The 14,949-nt window shown below is 47.9% G+C and overlaps 1 protein-coding gene across 2 annotated transcripts in view; it reads right to left on the bottom strand.

Moving 5' to 3' along the window:
* The window catches only part of arfgef1 (ADP-ribosylation factor guanine nucleotide-exchange factor 1 (brefeldin A-inhibited)), a 62,620-nt gene continuing 47,671 nt past the window's right edge, over window positions 1-14,949 (bottom strand). For both annotated transcript variants that reach the window (XM_061238315.1, XM_061238316.1), the window contains 18 exons: window positions 14,370-14,514; window positions 14,090-14,180; window positions 13,866-13,906; window positions 13,576-13,745; window positions 13,282-13,433; window positions 11,439-11,611; window positions 10,860-11,020; window positions 10,166-10,296; window positions 9,402-9,531; window positions 8,975-9,110; window positions 8,717-8,855; window positions 7,451-7,523; window positions 7,063-7,222; window positions 6,570-6,709; window positions 5,966-6,134; window positions 5,317-5,455; window positions 2,042-2,159; window positions 1-1,607 (listed from right to left, as the gene is read on the bottom strand). In XM_061238315.1, coding sequence (XP_061094299.1) covers window positions 1,326-1,607; window positions 2,042-2,159; window positions 5,317-5,455; window positions 5,966-6,134; window positions 6,570-6,709; window positions 7,063-7,222; window positions 7,451-7,523; window positions 8,717-8,855; window positions 8,975-9,110; window positions 9,402-9,531; window positions 10,166-10,296; window positions 10,860-11,020; window positions 11,439-11,611; window positions 13,282-13,433; window positions 13,576-13,745; window positions 13,866-13,906; window positions 14,090-14,180; window positions 14,370-14,514 — 2,550 coding nt within the window. In that variant the 3' untranslated portion in view covers window positions 1-1,325. The remainder of the gene's footprint in view (window positions 1,608-2,041; window positions 2,160-5,316; window positions 5,456-5,965; window positions 6,135-6,569; window positions 6,710-7,062; window positions 7,223-7,450; window positions 7,524-8,716; window positions 8,856-8,974; window positions 9,111-9,401; window positions 9,532-10,165; window positions 10,297-10,859; window positions 11,021-11,438; window positions 11,612-13,281; window positions 13,434-13,575; window positions 13,746-13,865; window positions 13,907-14,089; window positions 14,181-14,369; window positions 14,515-14,949) is intronic.

The following is a 14,949-nucleotide window of genomic DNA, read 5'->3' as shown; positions in this document are numbered from 1 at the left end:
CAGAGTTCAAAAACTTTATTGACCTATGACCTGATTAAAATGTGTCTGATGATAACCAGTCATGTACAGAAAGTTGTACAGATTTTTTTCTCAACATAGAAAACTTTACATTGCTGTACCATATACATTTTATCCATTAGTTTTCTACTATGACCAGGAATGCTTCAGACCCATTCAGATCCATACTTCTCCATCAAAATGCCACACAACGATTATTATTCATATTTCAATACATCCAGCCATCTCAGAAAAAAACCCTAATTTTTTTTATATATTTAACCATTTTGAATTTTGTGCACATACAGTGAAACCTACATCAAACATGGAAACGGACGATTCAGATGCAGTTCAGATTAGTTTGCATTGTTTTTTTCCCAGTTTTAAGAGCATCCCAGTCACTGGCTGCTGTTCATTTTAATTTAAATAAAAGCCTCTGTACATATAAAATGGAATCATTTTACTCTCTCCTTTCATGGGCTTCTATTGCATCAAACTGACCACAACCCTCATCGGACAATCCCAACGAGCAATGGTAAAGTTAAATAAAAACTCTGACAAAAAATAAAACTCCCCAGTGCATTCTGCAAATAAAACATGTGCAGAGAAACAAAATGACAAAACAAAATCACAGAAATTAAATTATTGCAGAAATGATGTCTAGTGTTATGAGATTATATTACAAAGCTGCTTTTCTGTACAACTAGTTTCATCCAAGGGTCTGTCGATGCTTAACGTTAGCCATCGGCTGTGCAAAAGGAAAAACAAAACAAACAAAAAATAATCAAGTCACAAACATTACTCTTCATTTGCACTAATTATCCATCATCGGTTTGTTTGTTTGGAATAGTTTAATTTCTTCAGACGGTGTGAGAAAGTCACGAGATAGCAAGTAACACACGCTCGTTTGAAATACTAGGCTTCTGAACATTCAGAAGGTTAGAAAGTAATTAAATATTTTCATTATTATAATCATCAGTATAATCCTGTAGAGTATTATCCTACTGTACAAGGCGTGGCTCCGAGCTTCACTGGCCCCCCTGCCTGTGGCCCTTGGAGCAGTGCCCTACGCAGCAGGACCCCCGGAAGAGCTTCCAGTACCGTGGGGGTGGGGGGGGGGGGGTGGGGGGTCACTGGGGTGCTGCCAGAGCCGGCTGGGGAGGAAGTGCAGGGGGGAGGGGGGGCAGTTCAAAGAGTCTCTAGTGCCCTTCAGAGGGGGAGGGATTTGCGATACACACCAGACCTTTTTCAGGAGGACAGACAGACAGACGGAAAGGTGGAGGTCGGAGGTGCTGATGCGGCATGTCGGCCTGCCGCCGTGTGCGGTGTCACTGGCTCCCTGCCTCCTCCTGCTCCTCCTGCTCCTCCTGCTGCTGCTCCTGCTGCTCGCCCTGCTGCTCGCCCTGCTGCTCGCCCTGCTGCTCCTGCCCCTGCTTGTCCTGTTCCTCCTGCCCCTCCTGCCCCTGCTCCAGGCTGAGAGGCTGAGATATGTTGAAGACGATCCCGATGCGCAGGTAGAACTTGCGCAGCACCGCCCTCAGCTCTGGGATCAGGTCAAACTGCATGATCTCGCACAGCAGGGGGTAGTATCTGGAGGCGTGGGCCTTGAACTGTGGAGGACAGGGGGGGGTGGGAAGAAGTGGGGGGGCTCATTAAATTCTCTCCCTCTTAAGATTTCCCCAATGGTGGAGGTGGAGGAATGAGATTTCTGATCCATGCACTTCTGTAAAACTCGGCTTCATTTGGAAATCAGTGCAAGTGCATCTCAGGGGGATGTTAATGGCGCTCGCCTTAATGATTTAGGAGTTTTAATTACTTCAGAAAGGCGAACCGAGCCTGCTGAGACATTAATCATGAGCTCAATATGGACGCCATGACACATACAACGGGACACGTCAGGGAAAACACAAAAGGCTTCAACAGAGAAGAAAGATCATATTCCTTAGGAGCATTTAAAGAAGTTTTTGAGATGAAATTCTCCGTCACTCTGTAAAAGTATTTCTGAAAAAGGACAACGTGACGATCTGGGGGGGAAGGGCCTTACCCGGTCGTCGCTGATCTTCAACGCCTTGGTGAGGAAGAGGAGGAGCAGGTTGGTCCAGGCCTCGCGGTGGCTCTCCGACGTCAGGGTCAGGAAGTACGCCACTGCCTCGCTGCAGACGCTGAAAGACAGGAGAGACTGTGACCGCTCTGAGAGGAGCGATAGTGACCTCTGACCTCTGACCTCTGAATGACAATGCCCCTTGTGTTCACCGCCGAGCCCTTCTGTAACGGTCCTCTGACGACCTGACGCCACCCCCGTCCCTGGCTGCGTTCACACACCCCTGGCCCTACGTGTCCTGACAACACGGCTACAGCGCCACAATACGTCTGAAAACACCGACAGGTGCTATTTAAAAAGGAGCCCGGGTGAAGGAAGAGGCAGAACACATCAGTAATCTGCACTGATGTAAGTAGTCCTCAAACTAAACACTGTTGCCGTCTTTTCAGATGATTTGCTTGTTTAAAACCCCATGCCATCTGCAACTCGCAAACTCTGAGCGAGACGGCAAACCACTCTACAAATCAAGCCAACTGCCCCGCACAAGCAGAACGGTTCTTGGCAACTCATTAGCGCGCCTTGCCAGACAAGATGAGCCAGGTCTGTGAAGCGACAGCCCCCTCCTGAATTAGCTGCGAGTCTGCGGTGTGAGAACAAAACAAACACTCCGGGGGGCAGGGATACAGCTTTCTTCTTTTCAACTTCACAATCCAGTAAACAAAAAAAAAAAAGTTTAGGCCAAACTTTGCTAGTACTTGACATTCTGCAAACAATGCAGAGGCTGTAACGGGGAAGGAAATGCGCTTTTTGCATTTGGCTGGAATTGAATGGTATCATTTAAAATATGGTAATAACAGTATAATTCAAAACACAATTCAAACCATCTGCTCCTCCTTCCACTTCCTATGTGCACATCATGCGAAATTGCTTCCATTGATTTTTGGAGTTCACACTTGCTTCTGTTCATTTTGAACAGAGAATAGTGGGAGAGCCGTCTGCATGTTTACTTCACACTGGAAGGTCAAATGGCCCTCAAGCTGCTCCCCGCTGCGCTCTAATTGGATGCCCATTGAAAGGAACTTTGCTGATGGCCTATCCAAATTTTACACTTGGCACGGATCACACACTATGTTCCGCTGTGCACTGGGCAGATTTTGTGAGCTGACCCTGGTCATCACCTTCATTCAGCTCAATGTGCCAGGGCCCCAAGAGACCGTCCATCCAGAGGGCACTCCAGTTCACCGGCAGCACGGCTTCATTTACAATGCCAGTTTCAGCCTCAGCCTCAGCGCAGAATGTAAGCTAAAGTCACACGTTTCTCACAGAAACAGTACGTTTTACTCCTTTCCTTATTCAATTTGACTTTCCAAAGCTATAGCTGACAACACTACTTTGCTATTCCTAGCTCTTATCTGTGGTGGCAAAAAAACAAAATCAAAGTAGTAATGCTATTTCACATCGTGACTGCAACGATAAGTGGCATCCAATACCAGCAGTTCAATAGCATTCCAAAGCATTCTACCTCCGGGCACAGTTCATTAAAACACGCGATGTGACAAGCCGTCTCCCCCGGTGAAATAATGAAAGCTGCTTGCACTGTGCAGATTACAAAAGCGTCTTGAAGAGCTTATGCTCATGTTACTCTGACGCTGCTAGTGTTGTGACCACAAAAACGACTTTATCAAAAAAAGACTTCAACTTTACAAGTCATTAATCTAAACGTAGACCACATTTCCAGAGCTATTTAATACATAAAAAGATGGTTTGAATGAAAGAAACCCAGTGAAAAACGGTGGTGATGCTGTGATTATCTATTGCTACAGAATAGAAAACCTCATTAAAAGGATAAAAGAGTGACATTGGATTTTAATGAGATTGTGTGCAAAGCCCTCAATGACAACATGGTATTCATTTACTCGAGGGCCGAGGAATAAATGTCTCCACTCGACGATTAAAACAGGCGGAGGACACAGGAGCAGGGTGTTGGAGCAGCCATGAACAAGTAGAAGAGCAGACGATAACAATGCGAAAGCAATACTTACCGGTGCCTAAACGGTGCCTGAACGGATACCTTCATGAAGGCCAAATGGTTAAAGAACATATTTTTATTGCAAAGGCAAAGAAATTGAACAACTTGTTTTAGTTAAATATATAAATTATGTTTTATACTAATAACTTTAGGCCTTTTGACAAATTTGAACATTAGCTAGCTTGCTAACGGTACCTGCTTTCAGGGACCGACAGTGAGTGTAACTAGTGAAGCCGGGAGGCACAGGAATCAGTGCAGCTGTTCAGTCGGATAGGTATGAGGGGTATGGGATCCGGTACCATGGTGGACAGGAGTGGGCGTAATGTTAACTAGTGAAGCCAGGAGGCACTGTAATCAGTGCAGCGGTTCAGTCGGTAGGTATGAGGGGTATGGGATCCGGTACCATGGTGGACAGGAGTGGGCGTAATGTTAACTAGTGAAGCCAGGAGGCACTGTAATCTGTGCAGAGGTTCAGTCGGGTAGGTATGAGGGGTATGGGATCCGGTACCATGGTGGATAGGAGTGGGCGTAATGTTAACTAGTGAAGCCAGGAGGCACTGTAGTCTGTGCAGAGGTTCATTCGGGTAGGTATGAGGGGTATGGGATCCGGTACCATGGTGGACAGGAGTGGGCGTAATGTTAACTAGTGAAGCCAGGAGTCACTGTAATCTGTGCAGAGATTCAGTCGGGTAGGTATGAGGGGTATGGGATCCGATACGAGTGGGCGTAATGTTAACTAGTGAAGCCAGGAGGCACTGTAGTCTGTGCAGCGGTTCAGTCGGTAGGTATGAGGGGTATGGGATCCGGTACCATGGTGGACAGGAGTGGGTGTAATGTTAACTAGTGAAGCCAGGAGGCACTGTAATCTGTGCAGCGGTTCAGTTGGTAGGTATGAGGGGTATGGGATCCGGTACCATGGTGGACAGGAGTGGGCGTAATGTTAACTAGTGAAGTCAGGAGGCACTGTAGTCTGTGCAGAGGTTCAGTCGGTAGGTATGAGGGGTATGGGATCCGGTACCATGGTGGACAGGAGTGGGTGTAATGTTAACTAGTGAAGCCAGGAGGCACTGTAATCTGTGCAGCGGTTCAGTTGGTAGGTATGAGGGGTATGGGATCCGGTACCATGGTGGACAGGAGTGGGTGTAATGTTAACTAGTGAAGCCAGGAGGCACTGTAATCTGTGCAGCGGTTCAGATGGTAGGTATGAGAGGTATGGGAGTGGCTGTAAGACACGGCTGCGGCGTCTCACCTGAGCAGCCGGTTCTGCACCTCCTCCCAGGCGGCGCTCCGGCTGTCGTCGGTGTACATGCGGAAGAGGATGCGCAGGCCGCAAGCCAGGCTGCCCGTCTCCTGCTTCAGCAGGTTGGGCTTGGACTTCCCTTTAAAACCTGGGACAAAGACCAGAGCCACAGCGGTTTACTGACACGGCGTAAAAGACCAGAGCCACAGTGTTTTACTTACACAGTGTACAACAGACTGTTTTCACCCTGGATACTGACCGGCTGAGACAGCACTGGACAGCGATTCCAAATCCCATAGAGTAACAGTTAATCAAACAGCCTGTTCACTCCACACTCAACTATTACTGACAAATAATGCTCTGTGCTGTGAGTGTGTTATTCTCTGAGCTGTGAGTGCTCTGTGCTGTGTGTTATTCTCTGAGCTGTGAGTGCTCTGTGCTGTGTGTTATTCTCTGAGCTGAGTGCTCTGTACTGTGTGTTATTCTCTGAGCTGTGAGTGCTCTGTGTTGAGTGTTATTCTCTGAGCTGTGAGTGTGTTATTCTCTGAGCTGTGAGTGCTCTGTGCTGTGTGTTATTCTCTGAGCTGTGAGTGCTCTGTGTTGTGAGTGTGTTATTCTCTGAGCTGTGAGTGCTCTGTGCTGTGAGTTATTCTCTCACCTGCCTTCCACAGCACAGTCCTCTGCTCGTTGTTGGAGTTGAAGGCCTTGGCAAAGCGGTGAGACTCCAGCAGACAGTCCAGCAGTTTAAAGAGCTGCTCTGAGGTCAGGTAGCGGTACATCCCCTGGTCCTGTGTGTCCACGTGCACCTCTGCCTCCAGCGTGTCTCTCTGCACAGCCCAATGCACAGAGGAAAGGTATTCAGCATGGCAGGAGACATCCCACACAACATCTCTAATACAGTGGTCCTCAACCTTGGTCATAAAGCACCAGTTGTTTGCTGCTACTGAGCACTGTGATAAATGAAAGCAGTGGATTACACACTTCTCACCTGGTTTCTGGGGAAAATCGGCTGATTTTAAAGATCAAATGGAAGACTGTCATAGTGAAGCTGTTACACGTAATTGTTCTGGTTTCAAATACTTTGCTGCACTAGATTGATTTTACCGGGAGCAATTGAGCCAACCAAGAAGACCAAAATATCCTAGGTTCCAATACACCAGGCAAACTCATTAAAGCATAGAAAAGTAACTGAATCGTAAACAATTACAAACATAATTGACCCAGGTCTGATTAGGTCCATTACCTGGATGAGGAAGACGTACCTGGGCAGCAGCGAAGTTCTCGGCGTCCTCCTTCTTGCTGGTGGCGGGGAAGAAGACGATGTTGTCGATGGTCTGGATGAGCTCCAGCTGCACCACACACTTGATGAGCAGCGCAGCGAACAGCCTCTGCTCCTGCACCTCTGTGACACGAGGGGAGAGACCGCGTGACCGGACAGAAACACCTAACTGCTCACAGCTCCCCCCTCACAATACCAACAGCCTCTGCTCCTGCACCTCTGTGACACAAGACCATGTGACCGGACAGATACACCTAACTGCTCACTGCTCACAGCTCCCCCCTCACAATACCAACAGCCTCTGCTCCTGCACCTCTGTGACACAAGACCATGTGACCGGACAGATACACCTAACTGCGCACAGCTCCCCCCTCACAATACCAACAGCCTCTGCTCCTGCACCTCTGTGACACGAGACCATGAGATCAGACAGAAACACCTAACTGCTCACAGCTCCCCCCCCAACAGACACTCACTCGCCGGGGTCCTGGCTCTGGGGCCGTCCTCGTAAATGCCCGAGCCCACGCTGTACTGACTCTGCCGCCGGTTCTCCAAGGAACGGTTCTCCACGCTGCATACTGACTGCTGGTCCTCCGCCCGTGACTGGATGTCAAGGGACTTCTGGGAGATTGAGTCCTGGGTAAATAAATCAGGCACTGATTTTGTTGGCATATGCAGTACTGGACAGATGTTTACAATTAACTTCTTGCACGCATCATTGCAGAAGAAAACGCTTTCAGAATACCATTTCCATGCTTTTGTGGACCCTCTTTTTGAATTTTCCAATGTATAACAGATTTAAGTACAAATATGATGTGACGGTAAGAGAGGGGGATACGAATGAGAACATTTCCATTCACATACCAACTGCTTGTCTGACACGTCCAGCTGAGAGGTGTGCTCTCCATCTGGCCCCACTGGCCTCCATGTTAGGAGCCTGGGGAGAGTGACAGTGCAGGACAGTGTTAACGGGGCCCAGCACGGCGTGACACAGGCCTGCACGGACCACATTATTAATATATCACCTACATTTTACTACTGACAAGAGCGTGCGCATGGGGACCTAGGTTTACTTTCAGCATATTTACTGGAACTGAGCTGAATGCCATTTTCCCATAAAAATATGAAGACTCTTCTAATCTATCTGAAAGAAGGTGAATATTAAGACGGCGCATGAGCTGAATGAATGAAAAGCTGTATGAGACAAATTAGAAAATATCATTAAAAATCTCTAGCAAAAGAAACACTTTGAAAGCTTTGCTGGCTAGAGTGCCACAGAATTTTTAATCACTCAAATTCATTTCTGGGTGGAATAACAAAGTCGCTCCGCTTTGCACTGGTTAACACTTCAGTGAATGCGGCACTAATCAAAATATCTAATATATTGCCAGAGGAAATCACAAATGAAGGTTTCAGTCCATGAGGTTTTCTAGTCTTGCGGACCAAATTATACAAAATTAATTTTTTTTACAACTACAGAGCAAAATACCTCCAAGGAAGCAGGGTGGCTCATCCTGTTTTAGTGTATGGATGTTCCCTATGGTCTGATAGTATGAGTGGAAGTTCCCTATGTTCTGATATTGTTCATGGATGGGCCCTATGGTCTGATATTGTTCATGGATGGGCCCTATGGTCTGATATTGTTCATGGATGGGCCCTATGGTCTGATATTGGGCATGGATAGGCCCTATGGTCTGATATTGTGCATGGATGTTCCCTGTGGTCTGATATTACATTACATTACATTATTGGCATTTGGCAGATGCTCTAATCCAGAGTGACGTACAGTTGATTAGACAATGCAGGGTTAAAAGCCTTGCTCAAGGGCCCAACGGATGTGCGGCTCTTATTGTGGCTACACCGGGATTAGAACCACCAACCTTGCGTGTCCCAGTCATTGTACCTTAACCACTACACTACAGGCCACCCCTGATATTGTGCATGGATAGGCCCTATGGTCCGGTATTACATCCAGCTTTGCCAGTGCAGACTGTGGTCAGTTGCTCCACAGGGTAACATACAATTAGCTCCAGCGGGTTTCATTCGGCTGATGTGTCAGCATCTCATCATGCACCAGCGACACGATGCTACAAGAAAGAAAAAAAAAAAAGAGCCAGTTCCATGTCCTACATGTGTGGGATGGTGGTTTTGAAGATGTCCAGCATGCAGTTGCAGGTTTTGTCCCAGGTCTCCAGTGTGAACTTCTCTCCATTGAGGATGACCACGTTCTCCAGGCAGTTAGTGCCTGAGCGGGCCAGCTGCTCGTTGTCTGGAGAGAGAGCGATAAGGAGAGAGAGAGGGAGAGGGAGAGAGGCAGCAGTGTGAGGGAGTGCCAGAGATGTCCGGCTGACCCAGGTCATCAACACAGTCCCACTGACTCCCACTCACCTTGCTGCACGCACCAGTACAGCTGGGAGAGGATGTTGTCCAGGAGAACGTCGCTGAGAGACTCAAAGTACTGGGTGAAGACGTCGCAGATGGCGTAAAGTGCGTGGTTGCAGGTGGTGGTCATCCACTCGGCTTTCTGTCAATGCGAGCACACCAGAGAAAAGGCATGATTTCACCTGAACTCCTGAACGCAAGAACAAATCATTGGAGCACTACAGCCGCACCGTGACTCTCCTGTTTAAGACGCAGCTGTGTATTAGTCACAACACAGCACCAGGGCCCCCTGTTACGATATTAAGTGGGGCCTCGTACTGAAGGAGAGCCAGAGAGGAGCAGCTGGCCAGTGTACAATACAATACAATACAATACAATAGTTGTGAAGGCAACACCAAGGCTCTCTGGTTCCTATTTCGAAGGAGGCTCCCACCTCTGTCTGCTGCTCCGGGAGCTTCATGTTGTCGAAGATCCTGAACACGATCCTGAACAGGTCCTGCCACCAGTGCTTCTCATAGGTGTGACCATAGGTCTTCATGACCTCAAACATCACGGTCAGGCCCCTGGAGGGCACAACGAGAAACAAGGTCATGCATAAGGCAGAGGATCACTAAACTAGACCTCTACTCAGCAGAGGTCTATGCTATTTTTGTCCACTGAGAACATGTGCTCCTAAGATGAAAAATGTAGGGGAAGAGCAAAACATCCTAATTAGTAGATGTGCTCCCAGTAGACTTTCAGTTCCATTTAACACACATCAATTTTCAGGTGCAAATGCTCCTAAAATTGGAGCACTGTAGAGTGTGCACTGCTCAGATGTGTTTTTCTGCAGGTGAGAATCCAATTAGACCAAGGGTGATAATATAAATCCTTCTGCCAGAGGGAACAATGTGAGGGCACACCTGGCAAACATTGAGGAGTAATTCATCCATGAGTAATTCATTTATGAAGGGCTTTTAGTGACATTATTATAATAATCACGATACAGGTCTTTAAATTCTACACATATTCAGGTTTGGTCATATCTGAAATGTAGTTTATATAGTTTTTTTTTTTGTTTAATTTCTTATGCAAATGGTTGCTGTGACATTACTGAAGGAGTGTCTGTGTACTTGGGACAGAGAAGGATATTTGAAATTGAATACAGAAGAAGGATATAGATTGTGTGTATGTGTACGAGAGAGCAGCTGCTCTCACCTTGTTCTCACATCCAGCTTACACCTGTTGATTATGCAGGAGAGCTCGAACAGGATGGGGAACCAACCTCGCACCCATACCCGGTCCTCTGGGGCTACATTCATGTCATCGCTGGTGTAGTCTTTGAAGGCCTGCAGGGGGGCGACATCACAGCTCTCTGTTAGCACCGCAAACCCGTAACCCTGAACTCACACTCTCTCAGCACTGGAGGCTACTGTCCATCAGAGTCTTCACACATGCAGGTTTGATTCCAGGCAGTGGGAAGCAGGCTAGAATATTCTCCTCCAGTCACACCCTTCATCCTCCGTGTTCTACTTAGAGGATTGATCCTTCCACAGGTCAAAGGGTAGGTTGGTCAGAACTCTATAAAACAGGGCTGTTCAACCCTGTTCCTGCAGGTTTTCAGTTCACCCCTAATTTGATGCACACCTGCTTCTGCCAATTAGCTGCTCAACAAGATCTGAAGCTGCTGAATGAGGTGTGCTTTTTTAAGGTTTGGTATGAAAACCTTCAGGATCATAGATCTCCAGGAACAAGGCTGGACAGCTCTGAACAGTAATTTCATAGCTTTTGGGTTCTGAGCGTGACTGGTAATCCTGACATGCACTAGTCACTTATACTTAAATGTACTTTTCACAGTTCACTATCTCCTGGGAGTGAGAAACCCAGCAGGAGGAAAGGGAACATTGCTCACCTGGGGCCGGTCAGACACGTATTTGGCACAGTGGCGGATGAGTCGGATGGCCTCCATGCTGGTGTCGGGGAAGGAGGCGTTGCAGGCGAACTCCGACAGACACTTGACTGCGTCCTGGAAGGAGTCTATGGTGGCGGGGAAGTGCTTCTCAAATACATTCGCTGGGAGGGGCAGAGAGCAAAAAGAAACAGTGGGTTTTTATGACTGTGCTGGTCACTGAGGAGCCCTAAGCACCACAGTCACAATGGCCAGCGGTTTTTACAAACTAGGGCCTCCTTAATTCATGGGCACGAAGGCTTACGATCCACACAATGAATGAAGATTGAGCTTTCTTTATGGACTGAGCACAGGCCCGACTACGAGCTGAACTGCCTGCTGAATGCACGGCTTCATGGATTATTGGAGGAAGCAGGGCTATAAAACAGTTTACATAAGGTCATGTTGCACAATGCATTCTTTACCAATTCTGAGCTTGTATTGAGTAAAAAATGCTCTCCAGGTATAAGGCTCGGCTGTGCTATTTAAGCCTCCCCCGCAACATGGCCCTGCCTGTCTGGACTGTGAATGTGTGTGACTCACTGACGATGTGGCCGGTGGTCTGGAAGGCCAGCTCCACGATGCTCTCGTCCTGGTCGGAGGCTGCCAGGTGGAAGACGGAGAAGATGTTCTTCCACCCGGAGCGGATGTTCCCCGCCTGGGAGTTCACCATCTGGGCGATGCAGCGCACCACCATGTCCCGAATCGTGGGTGACCTGCAGAGACAGCCGGCAGTTCCCATCAACAGCCTGCCGTCACAGAGACCCTTGAGCGGTTGGTTTGGACGGCGGCGGTGGTGGTGGTCACGTGCAAACAGCTGGCCCTGTTTCCCTGGGTTGTGATGAATAACCACGAGCAGACCCTTTTGCTCCCTGGCTCACTCGCTCACTCCCCCCAGATAATGAACTTGCCTGTGTGTGTGTGTGTGTGTGTGTGTGTGTGTGTGTGTGTGTGTGAGCCAGCAGTCCACTGATTCATTACTCCAGTGCACCACCTTCACTGGGCATGGGACTCATACTCTTTATGAAGCCTGCTGACGGACAGTTCTGGAGAGAGGGAGGGAGGAGGGAGGAGAGAGAGAAAAGGGAGGAGACAGCCCCTCCCGGCAGGGTTCCCATCAGTCACCACACTGGGTGGGCAGATTCATCTTCCCTCATAGACTGGGTTGACACTGGGAGCTGAAATCAATCTTCCCGTGTCATTCCCCAGAGACTGAAATCAGCCAGAAGGAAAGGGCGGGGTCATTCCATCTCCAGGGTTATGCATTCAGGGTCGCCTGAGGTCAGCAGTCAAAAATGTCACAATTTTTTAATTCTGCTCGTTCGGCTAGTGACAAATGACTCGTAGACGCCTCGTTTGTCAGCTCTTTTACGTTTGTACGTGCTGCGACATGACAACAGTACGGCAGCATGAGGATCCATTCAAGGGCCTATCTGACCACAGGGAAACACAGTTCAGACTGATTTTACAGCCACTACCATAGTCCTACCAACAAAGTCTCTGTTTACTTGAGCATTTCAGCTGTAAAGTTCACACTCCTAATATTGTGTCCAATTGCATTGGCTCCAGTGTACTGTAAATACTGTGTGCTTTTGAGTCAGTGCTGTAGAGCTGAGAGACTTCCAGGACCCCACTGTGCTGTATCTCTATCTGTGGCCCCAGGCCCCTCTGTGCAGTATCTCTGTCTGTGGCCCCAGGCCCCTCTGTGCTCTATCTCTGTCTGAGGCCCAAGGCCCCTCTGCGATTTAATTCAGGCTGTGGCCCCAGGGCCCTGTAGTGCTATAATTCAGGGTTTGTCAGTGGCCCCCAGGCCCCTCTATGCTGTAATTCAGGCTGTGGCCCCAGGGCCCCGCAGTGCTATAATTCAGGGTCTGTCTGTGGTTCCAGGAGGGCAGACAGGCAGAAGATGGATGGAAATGGAAGATAAAGACACTGCGCTGTGACACAGAGCACAGAGCCACAGACTGAACTCTCTCTCACAGGAGCCCACAGCTGCATCTAACCAGTGCCAACACATCAATTAGCTTACACGTTTATCAGTGAAACACAATCAACAATAATCAATCACACAATCAGAATGCAAAATGCATTTGTGTGAAGTAGTGCTACATGGCAGACATTACGTGATTTTTACAGCTTGAATAAAGCTGCTCTCTGAAAAGCAGAAACAAGTTCATATTTGTTAATTACTACTTTCACTTAACATACACATCTGATTGAAGGGAACACACTTCAAACTCACCCTGAAGGTGCGTTTAAAAGCATTTATTCTTTTGTTGTCTCATTTCTAATTAAATGTTAAAAGCAACCATTATGTGATTTTGGTGATTTGAAAGTTTGTTGTTGTTTTAGCAATAAATACATAAAGAACTCTAAATACGCTTACCTGTTCTTTTTCATGATATGTTCAAAAGGCCTCAAAAAATCCTTCTGGAACCTAAAATTGGCAAGCTCTCCCTTCTCTAAAAATTTCATGGACAGCTGCCTCAGTGAGTCCACAGCAAAAATGGCCACATCCTCATTGGGGTTACAGCCGACCTGCGGAGACAGGAAATTGCACGGTTTTAACTTCCACCAAAAAAACCCCTGCAAATGATGATGGCTGGCATCACAGAGCAGCTTGCTGGTGCTATTCCTTATGACTGTGGCGTTAGAAACGGAGAATCACATAAAGGCCTACCTTGTTGAAATGATCTCCGATGACCTCCCAGATGCGGGACCACTGCAGCCGGATGCGGCCCATGTTGTAGTAGGAGATCTCCACGATCTTCTGCAGGCTGAACATGCGCGGGTGTGTCGGGGACGCCAGCTCGTCCATCGACACGGCACACAGCCACCGCACAAAATCCACTACACAACAAGGGGTAACAATTTACCATACATAAACTGCGGCGACTTGGGCTAATGTGGTAAGCTTCTCCTTTGTCTATCTGTACAGCCAATGAGAGAGTATTATGATTCATTACTAACCGATTGCATTTCCATCCAACCTGGTAGAGCCTGTGAATATCCTAGAGCAACACAAATATGCAGATATTAAGCAAATACCACAGTGTGTGACTTCAAAAGTAAGTCTGCTTCAAATAGCAACAAGAGCACATCACTGCTTCTGGAACATTCCTCGCAGTCATTCAGCGGAGCTGAATTTATCAAAAACATTGAAACTATGTGGACTGAAAGGGCTGTTAGGTTACCTGTCGACAGCGACCACAACACTCTGTGAGCTTGTCTCCCCAATCGACTCCTGTATGTTTGCTATTTGCTTGCGATCAACGTTCCCACCAACTGCGTCACAAATGAAACAAAAAAACAACAAAAATCAATTAAATGTAAGCCTCAGGGTTTGCGGACAATTCCACGGTCACAGCACATGAAATGGTGGCGCTCCACACACACACACTCACACACACTCACACACACTCACACACACTCACACACACACACACACACACACACACACACACAGGAGCTCACCCAGGCCCAGGTACTCGTCGGAGGAGTGGTCCTTGGCCCCGGTCAGTAGCCCGTCCTTCCCCCGCACGGTGCCGGAGATGTAACGGGCCTTCACGCCCGTGCCGATCAGCTGTGCCAGCTCCAGCTGGCTGATGCACTTCAGGATCTGCAGCGTTGCACAGGGACACACAGGCCTTCAGCCGCCCGCCGCCATTCGTCCACGCGTGTCACATGACTTCACCCGCTCTAACGCAAGGCCGCACGACCTCAGCTCAGCTGCAGACCTGGGTCAACTATGTAATTGCTTTGGATTCACATACTTTTCTGTGCTCGATTGATCTTGTCTGGTGCAATTGAACCAACCAAGCGGACCAGAAGGCAGGGTTTGCACTTTTTGTGTTTCATAGGTTCCAATACACCACACAAGCTCAGAAAAGCACAGGAAAATGTTTGAATCCAAAACGATGATGTATTTGGCCCAGGTCTTCTCTGGAGGGGTGTGATCAAGCCAATTCCCCTGCTGCCTTTGACTACCATTAAACAGCTCAGAGCAGCAGTTATGAAATACTGAAATATTAATACATTAAACCAGGTGCTAAAG

Source organism: Conger conger, chromosome 4 (assembly GCF_963514075.1).
Source record: "Conger conger chromosome 4, fConCon1.1, whole genome shotgun sequence".
Taxonomy (NCBI): Eukaryota; Metazoa; Chordata; class Actinopteri; order Anguilliformes; family Congridae; genus Conger; species Conger conger.
This window is presented reverse-complemented; position numbering and strand designations above follow the sequence as displayed.